Source organism: Nicotiana sylvestris, chromosome 10, assembly GCF_000393655.2.
Source record: "Nicotiana sylvestris chromosome 10, ASM39365v2, whole genome shotgun sequence".
Classification (NCBI taxonomy): domain Eukaryota; kingdom Viridiplantae; phylum Streptophyta; class Magnoliopsida; order Solanales; family Solanaceae; genus Nicotiana; species Nicotiana sylvestris.
The window spans coordinates 73,557,761-73,567,392 of NC_091066.1; the positions used below are offsets into that span (position 1 = coordinate 73,557,761).

The window sequence follows — 9,632 nt, forward strand, 5'->3', positions numbered from 1 at the left end:
TAACCCCATCTTAATGCAACCAAATAAATTCCTGCTCTATTCACCATACATCCTTCACCAATAAAAACTCAAGTCATTCCGTGATTCTCATACACCCATAAAGCATAACATAACCTTTAATAAAATTTCCTTTACTCGAGTCATCATCGATCTCAACCCCTGCAAGCCACAACCGATTCACTAATATACTTCCAACTGAAACCATTACACCGCATAACCGTGCAATTAACTAATCAATAGCAGGCTCCCCCACTTGGCTCAAAGCCATAAGTCAAAACATATAGAACTCACAATGCCCATACTCGAGTACTACCATAATACCATGGTGAGGTTAAACTAAATCCTTCATAAGCTCGTGCAACATAAACCATCTAGTACTTCAAATCATCTGCAAATCTCACATTCATCCTTGTAACATTCAAGGCAACTCTCATACACGATCCAAACTCAAATTGCAGCACATATAATTCACTAGTAAAAGAGGACTTTCAACAAACAACATAGGGATCACACCACTTCAGAACACTCCATAGGGGATAACCCACCTGCTCCGCCTCAAAATAACTTCTCTTTATACCCTTCCACCGCCATAAGAATCACGCAATCACCAAATATTCCCGAGTCTGAACTCATATCGTAACATGAAATCTACCCCATTCCCCAACTAGACCACATGAAAAGATCCTTCACATAGCCATAACTCAGGGCTATACATCAAATCAACATGGAAATCAAGCACCCAATAGTTCTTTCTATCCTTAAGAAGACCCATCTTGTCACATTCAAATCATATGAAATACATCTCGCAATCACATCATACTCTTCACATAGCCATCCCGTCATCACTTCCACTAATAGGGACACCACCGAACATATAAATCCAGAAGCACGTGCCTACACAATCAACGCCTCAGCTCTCCAGCTATAAGCAAAAACCTGGCATCAAGTCCTCCAGACTAGCCCAACGTCAACACACAAAAATCATATCTCGCCCTTCGATCAAGGCATCGCAAGCCGTCGATGCACAGCTGATATCGAGCGCTCATGCGCGCACATGAATGTATGGAAGGAGTTCAAGCAATTAAGCTTCAAGCTGAATCAATGTCGCACAATAAGAATTCAAGAATGTGAAGTTTATTTTCTAAAGGTTCCGCAACCTCTCAAAGATAAGTACAGACATCACCATACCGATCCGCGAGACTCTACTAAACCCGCTCATGACCCGTGAGACCTATGTAACCTAGGCTCTTATACCAACTTGTCATGACTCTAAAACCCGACCTGTCATGATGGCACCTATCGTGAAACTAGGCCAGCCTCAACTCAACAATCAACACGATAATAATAAGTTTGAAAACATTACTGAAGCTTTTAACAGTTAAGGAACTATTTGAAACATGAGAAATTTATTGAAATAGATGCAATCCAGCCCAAAACTGGGGTGTCACTGAGTGCATGAGCGTAGGAAAATACATAGTGTATTATAATATCTAAGAGAACGACTGAAATGCAACTGGAAAATAGGGTGGAGAGTAAAGGTCTGCGAACGCCGTGCAGATACCTCAATAATCTCCTATGTCAGAAGCCTCGATCAACCACCGCCACTGGATCAAAAGTGCCTGAATCTGCACATGAGATGCAGGGGGTAACGTGAGTATACCAACTCAGTAAGTAAAAAGTTCAACCTTTGGACTGATAGGTAGTGACAAACTCAACCTCCTCAAGGATAAAGAAATAATGTACAGAAACGCAGGCATGCTTTTAATTAAATAAACAACTTGAACAGTAAAACAAAGCAAGTATGAACAAGAGAAAGAAGTGTAACTTTGCTACATCTACATGTCAATGCACATGCTGTATGAAATGCACCATACTGAGTGCCTCATGTGCCCACAATCTCAAATGCTCGTCCACCCAATATTGTATATGGCATGTACGACCCATGAAAGATCCATCCCGGAATATATATATCTCTGACAATAGTCACTCAGTACTAAGGAAGGCCATTCCAGCCTATGGAGAAGATCCATCTCCATATAATAACAATAACAACCTCACAACCACTCAGTAATGTATATGGTTCACAAGGCCCAGGGAATATCCATCCCAAAATATATACACATCACAGACCAATTGTCTCCAGTACCGAGGGAAAGGCCAATCCATCCATCATGGAGAAGTTCTATCTATAGATAGTAAGTACTTCAGACAAGAACCATGTCTAGGGAAGATCCATCCCTCAATAATGTCAACTGCGCTCACTAGGTGTGTAAAGACTCTAGAAGTCCTCCTCTTAGCCCACGCTCTATATCAAGCCAACGAAGGCAAGATCAATATCTCAGGGCGGCGTGCAGCCCGATCCCATACTGTCACTCAATATTAGGCTCTTGGCCTCACTTAGTCATTACTCTCCAGTCTCACACACACACAAGCTCAAAATGTCTTGATACTAGCCCATGTCGCGCCCCCTTTTTTCTTCCGTGAAAAAAAAAACGGGTTCCAGCGTTCAAGGGGGTAATAACTCATTTCCTTTTGGGATTTGGGTATTTGAAGAGTCGCCACCTAATGGATTATGGTGTGTTAGGGCACCTAGAGTGATTAACTCTTAGACTAGTTTGCATTACTAGAGATCTAGGGTAAGGGATCGAAATAACCTGCAGGGGAAGGTGATAGGCACCCCTCACGGTCCACAATGGTGGGTCCCAACTGAACATAGACTTACGAATTAGTCCTTTAAGAAATAAGTAGTTGAAACACATAATTGCAAATAAAAGCATGTTGGACATTGTATGACTGAAATAATAAAACAAAGAATTTGAACAAGTTGCATATAAAAAGTAAAGTTTAAACATCAGGAATTGGGAAAAGGGGTCCTAGGTTGGTTAGCCTATAGGATCACTCCACAAAATGCCCGGTAAACACTCCTCAATGATGGGCTACGTGTGAAATTAACGATTAGTCATCATATCCTTACTACCCAATTCCCCCTTGGTCATTGCCTAAAGCATTTTAATAACCTTAAAAATGTCTTATGCGTGCATTACCCGTCCCTTCCTCGTGGCCCTGGAGGTATTTTAGGACATCTACTTTTGGACAGTTCTAGACCTTCTTAAGGTTTTAAAGGATAAAAGTCTAGGCGTCAATCAAGAACAGTTAGAACTGCATCTAAAGGGAACAAGTTAAAGGCCCATAGTTACCTCCACAAATATAACAAGTAAATGCACGTCTTCAAACAACAGTCAGATATTTAAGAGAAAATCCCAGAACATGATATCTAGGTGAGAAGGGATTATGCAGTATTGACTTAGGACAAAGTGTCAAAATCCTATTTAGCTTGCCTACTGATTTAAACCTGTTAAATCTGGATAGTTTTAAATAACATAGCACAGTTTTAGAGTTGCAGAATTTAAATTGCCCTATAGGCTTGCCTAAACGCAGAACAGTGATGTCCTAAGAGCATGATATCTACATTGATGCAATAAAACAACGAACAGTTTTAAACGGATACTTGAGGTCCTATAGACATGGTTTCTAGCGGTAGTAAATTAAGGCAGTGTTTGAAAACTCATTAAAGAAGCGGACAATTGATTAAACCCGTTAAAAGGAACTAACATGGATTAAACTGACTTGTTCAACTAACTATTTTTTAGTTTTATAGGCAGGATTTCAGATTTTAATTCCTATAGACATGGTATCTAATTGTTAAGAGCCAATTTTGGAACTTATAGACATTATTTCTAGTGAAAACAAATGTAAATACCGTTGTAACAGAAACTGAACTTGATCACTTTACATTCTATAGGCATGATATCTAATTATAAATCCATTTAGGTCCTATAGGCATGATTTCTAATTATAAAGTTGATTTTAACCCTATAGACATGATTTCTATTATTGGAAACATTTAAATCCTATAGGCATGGTTTCTAGTATGGTAAAGCAAACATAGCAAGTGCATTAACACAATCCTATAGGCATGGCATCTACCTGAGTTAACCAACAAATATGTAACTACCCCCCCCCCTTTTCCACTAATCACCCCAATGTTGTTTACAAATAATTATTACAGGTGATAATAGGCTAGATTTATGTAATTTGGCAATTGCTTATGCCCCAGCTTAATTATGTTTCAATGTTATAATATAGTTAAATGATGAAAAATGGGCTCTATTTGTGAATGTCACATGTTGTAGGAGTGAGGAGCTTGTATGAGGCCTTAAAGCTGTGATTGGAGCTACATTGAAGCAAGCAAAAAACCCATAGGAGTTGAGTACGCGAGAAGATGAGAAAAAGAATAGTTAAAATAAAGGCTTGGACTAGCGCGTCCACTAGCGCGACCGCGATAGCCCAGATGGTCGAGGCAGAATGGTAGGGCATTAGTGCGACCATTAGCGCGGCCGCGCTAGCCCAGTTCTTGAATATTAACTTTTAGGGGTAAACTTGGAAGTCTGGGGGAAAATTCACTTAAGCTATAGAAGGTCAAGCTTGCCCAAGATGGGATTATGCAGCTTTTCATAGCTTAGTGCAAGAAAAGGTGAGGCAAGAGGCAAGGAAGAGAATTCAACATCAAGTTCTTCCTTTCTTCCTTTTGTTTTATGATTTGTGATAAATTTGATTATTGTTGTGATAAAAACTAGTATGAATAGCTAAATATTTAGTCTAAGGTTTGATAAAACCTATTGAAGGATGAACTTCTTGATTATGTTAATATAGTTTGCTATTTTAATCTCTATTTGTTCAACTGCATGGTTGTTGTAGTTAATTGACAGGATCCTCAATTAGTTGTGCCTATTTAGTGTGCATAACTCGGGAGAGAGTGCATATTTAGGTTATTGTTGAACAACACCACTCTCAAAATATATGAGGGATCAATAATTGCGGGTTTAAAGGAGGGATTAGGGATAACGAAGCCTTGGGTGTAATCTAAAGTGAGCTGTAGTAAATAAGCCAGCTAGCGTAACTCGGGAGAGTGCGTCTAGTAGATTATCATGATTACTCAGGAGAGATTTACTATAGTAAGAGTGCTCAGGATTGATAGAGATGAGTTGGCGATTCTATGTGAAGCATAACCAGAAGGGAGTCCATCAATAAGGGAAATCATAGTCTTAGAACCTTCTCTTAATTGGTTACAACTCAATTATAGTTAGTTGTCAGTTGCTTATTTACATTTATTCGTAGTTAGTAGAAATACCCTTAATTGTTATTTACAACAATTGAGAAGTTGATTCCGTAGAATTTAGTAAGTCTAACGAGAAGTAATTGATAGGTTAAGTCCTCGTGGGTTCGACTCTAGGCAAAATACTTAGATTATATTTGCAACGTCCGCGTGTCCTTTTTATAAGGCATAGTTGGGCGTGATCAAATTTTGGCGTCGTTGCCGGGGACTTTTAACGGTGTTATCAATTACCATTGAAAGAAGTACAAAAATTCTTAGTGTAGTCAGTTTTTCTCTATACCCAACCTTTACATTGAAATTTTAACGTTTGTTGACTTGGTTGAACATGTGCATGACTAGAAACTCATCGAGAACTGGTGAAATATTTGAAGCATTATCAAATCCCGAGAAAGTTTTCAAGGCCTTAAACCGGGCCAACCGGAAAAACAAACAACTGAACACTTCAAAACAGAAATGGGAGATCATGAAAAGGACCCAGCTGTACCAATAGCGCCAGTGGCACCTCCTGTGCCAGAGGCAGCTCTCTATGACTGGGCACAACCCACAGCTGAAAATCTGGCCACCTCTATTTTAGTCCCGCAGATACAGGTTGAATCATTCCAAATCACGAATAACATGTTGCACTTGTTGCAAAACAAGTGACTATTTTCGGGGTCACAAGTCGAAGATCTTCAACAACACTTGAAGAATTTCCTGTCAATCTGCAAAACCCAAAGGCAGCCCAACGTAACTCCAGAAGCAATCAAGCCGTTATTGTTTCCATTATCAGTGACAGGAGCTGCCCAGACCTGGCTAAACTCACTCCTCATAAATTCCATAACAACTTGGGCGGAGTTAGTCAAGCAATTCGTGAACAAGTTCCACCCACCCAGCAAAACCGCTCAACAAATTGATGAAATTTTGAGTTTTAAATAGAGACCAATGGAGACACTACATGAAACATGGGAACGATTCAAGGGGATGCTGGTTATATGTCCACACCATGGTATTCTATATCTGATGTTGGGGCAGCGGTTTTACATGGGATTGTCAGATAGCATGAAGAACATTGTTGATGTTTCAGCTGGCGGAGCATTTTTGAGCAAAACATGGAGAGAAGGCCATGGTCTGCTTGACAAGATGGCACAGAATTCAGGATGGATAACCAGGAATGCACCTATCACTCCAGTGGTGCACTCACTGCCCTTAGATCCATCCAACTCTATGGCTGAAAGTATGGCCACCTTATTGACACAATTGAGCATACTCACCAAAAAGGTGGAAGAGTCAGGGTAGAAGCAGCAGGTACATATTGTAGATACTACCAATGGGGGCTTTTGCACATCGTGCAATAGTCAGCCAATTGGTAACCAGTGGAATGCAGAACATGATCATCATCACTACCCTGAAGACATGAACTATGTGTCAAATTATGGAGGCCAGAGACTGGGTGGTCAGAATTGGGGCCAGCAGAATCAGCAGTATAGGCCAGCCCAGCCACAGTTCAACAATGGGAACATGGGAGGTATGAGACCCCCTAACAATATGGCACCTTACCCAAGGCCACAGGGATATAATAATTAGAATCAGGACCAGGGGTATCACCCTCCTCAGCAACAGCATGGTGGAAGGCATGAAGATGGGTTTGCTAGACTTGAAGCAATGATGCAGCAGGTTATTGGGTCTAATGCAAATATTAGTGAGAGAGTAGATGTACATGATTCAACGATCAAGAATATTGAAATGCAGATGGGCCAAATTTCGATGTCTCTGAACAATCGTCCTCATGGGACACTACCTGCAGACACCCAGATAAATCCAAAAGATCAAGGCCTGAAGCAGCTGATGGCGGTGAGTCTACGTAATGGCAGAGATTTAGATGTAGAGCAAGAGAGAGCTCGAGAAACTAGAAAAGCTGAGACACTCATACCAGTACCCATTGAGCTGGATGAGTTAACGAAACTGACAGAGGTGACAGTCCAGCCCACCCAGGAAGAAAATAACATTCAGATTGAGACCGAGAAAGAAGCTGAGACAGCCCAGGAACCAGTAGTTGAGGTGGCAGCTGATAGAGATCAATCCCAAATGATTGGGAAGAAGAGACCTCTTGCACCCTTCCCTCAGAGGCTGGATAAGTACCAAAAGGAGGAGCAATACAAGAAGTTCTTGGAGATGCTGAAACAAATCTAGGTAAATATTCCATTGATTGATGCTTTGAAAGAGATGCCTGGGTATGCAAAAATGATGAAGGACTTAATGTCCCGAAAATTTGATTTCCAAGACTTGGCCACAGTTACTCTTACTCAGACCTATAGTACAGTGGTGACTAGACCAATTGCGGAAAAGCTGTCTATCCCAGGGAGCTTTACAATTCCATGCACTATTGGTAATTTTGCTTTTTCTAAGGCACTGTGTGATCTAGGGGCCAGTATTAATCTTATGCCCCTGGAGATTTATAAGAGGCTGGGTATTGGAAGAGCTAGACCCACCTCTATGTTATTGCAGCTGGCTGACAGAACTGTAAAGCAACCCTCAAGTATCCTAGATGATGTGTTGATTCAGGTAGGGAAATTTGTGTTCCCTGCAGATTTTGTGATCTTAGACTGCAAAGTAGATGAATAAATTCCCATAATTTTGGGAAGGTCGTTCTTGGCCACTAGGAGAGCTCTCATTGATTGTAGACTGGGGAGCTCAAGATGAGATTAAACGACGAAGCTATAACATTCAATGTGCAGAAATCTATGAGGCGACCAAGTGAATTTGCCAATTGCTCTCTTATTGATGCCGTGGATGTAATCGTAGAGAGTAATGATGAGATGCTGACTATTGAGGAACCTCTTGCGGCATGTCTGATGAATTAAGATGAGGTAAATGGAGAAGAACTGGCAGAATGGGTGATGGCATTAGAGGGTAGAGGGTTCTGGGATAGAACTCTTGAATTTGAGCCCTTGCACTTGGAAAATAGAGAAACTCCTCCAGCCAAGCCATCCATCGAAGAACCACCAAAGCTAAATACCCATACTATTGAACTAGAGCTCCCCTCTACGAGATGAACTCAACAGAGAAGAGGGGAGGAGCGCATATTTCTTTTATATTAAAAGAAAGTAAGCTTTTTTAGTTTCCTTACAGCCAGTTACACCACTGCCCGCCTATCTCAAGTATGAGTTCCTTGGACCTGACTCCACATTACCTGTTATTATCTCATCTAGTTTGTTAGATGTGCAGGCACAACAACTCTTGCAGGTACTCAAGGAGTGTAAGACTGCTATTGGGTGGACCATTGCAGACATAAAGGGGATCAGCCCAGCCTACTGTATATACAAAATTCTATTGGAAGAGGGACACAAACCTTCCAGGGAACAACAAAGAAGGTTGAACCCCAACATGAAGGAAGTGGTGAAGAAAGAAGTGATAAAGTGGTTAGATGCGAGAATCATTTTGCCAATATTTGACAGCAGCTGGGTTAGCCCGGTTCAATGTGTACCTAAAAAGGGGGGCATGACAGTAGTTAAAAATAATAACAATGAACTGATCTCTACGAGAACCGTCACGGGCTGGAGAATTTGCATGGATTACAGAAAGATAAATCTAGCCACCAGGAAAGACCACTTCCCACTTTCCTTCATTGATCAGATGTTAGACAGATTTGTAGGGAGGTCGTATTTCTGTTTTCTAGATGGATACTCAGGGTACAATCAGATCTCTATTGCACCAGAGGACAGAGAGAAGACCTCCTTCACTTGCCCGTATGACATTTATGACTTTCGGAGGATGCCCTTTGGCCTATGCAACGCACCCACCACATTCCAAAGGTGCATGATGGCCATATTCACTGACATGGTGGAGCACATAATAGAGGTATTCATGGATGATTTCTTAGTGGTGGGGAACTCATTTGATAAGTGTCTTATAAATCTGACTCGTGTGCTGAGATGGTGTATTGAGACTAACCTGGTTCTTAATTGGGAGAAGTGCCATTTCATGGTACAAGAGGGAATATTCCTGGGGCACCGGGTGTCAAGCAAAGGAATTGAGGTGGATCGTGCTAAAGTGGATGTGATAGCAAAGCTGGCCCCTCCAACTTCAATCAAGGCAATCAAGAGCTTTCTCGGGCATGCCGGTTTCTACCGGAGATTTATAAGAGACTTCTCAAAAATTGCTAACCCTCTTTGTAAGTTGTTAGAAAAAGATCACTCTTTCTTGTTTACTGATGACTGCAGGGTAGCATTCGAGGAGCTGAAAAAGAGGCTAGTCACAGCACCTATCATTGTTGCCCCTGACTGGGAGCAACCATTCGAACTCATGTGTGATTCCAGTAACTATGCAGTGGGGGCAGTGTTGGGACAGCAGAAAGACAAGCGGATGCATCCGGTCTACTATGCTAGTAGAATGCTGAGTGGAGCCCAGCTGAATTGCACTGTGACTGAGAAGGAGATGTTGGCTGTGGTGTTTGCTTTCGACAAGTTCAGATCATACC

At 41.3% G+C, this 9,632-nt stretch overlaps 2 protein-coding genes and 1 non-coding gene across 3 annotated transcripts in view; 1 reads left to right on the forward strand and 2 right to left on the reverse strand.

Moving 5' to 3' along the window:
• LOC138879515 (uncharacterized) overlaps positions 1-5,994 on the reverse strand; it is a 28,470-nt gene extending 22,476 nt beyond the window's left edge. Inside the window, exon 1 of the mRNA XM_070159132.1 lies at positions 5,856-5,994. Within this exon, the coding sequence (XP_070015233.1) occupies positions 5,856-5,994 (139 nt within the window). The remainder of the gene's footprint in view (positions 1-5,855) is intronic.
• A 64-nt stretch (positions 5,995-6,058) lies between these two features.
• LOC138880614 (small nucleolar RNA R71) lies at positions 6,059-6,165 on the reverse strand. The gene has a single exon (XR_011403343.1). It is a non-coding gene; the product is annotated as a small nucleolar RNA R71 (small nucleolar RNA).
• A 1,213-nt stretch (positions 6,166-7,378) lies between these two features.
• LOC138879516 (uncharacterized) lies at positions 7,379-7,777 on the forward strand. Its single transcript, XM_070159133.1, has one exon. It carries the CDS (start codon positions 7,379-7,381, stop codon positions 7,775-7,777), a length of 399 nt encoding a protein of 132 aa, XP_070015234.1.
• Positions 7,778-9,632: the final 1,855 nt, after the last annotated feature.

Excerpts from the sequence above, each read along its gene's own strand:
- LOC138879516 (XM_070159133.1), top strand. The coding sequence starts at position 7,379 with ATGCCTGGGTATGCAAAAATGATGAAGGACTTAATGTCCCGAAAATTT.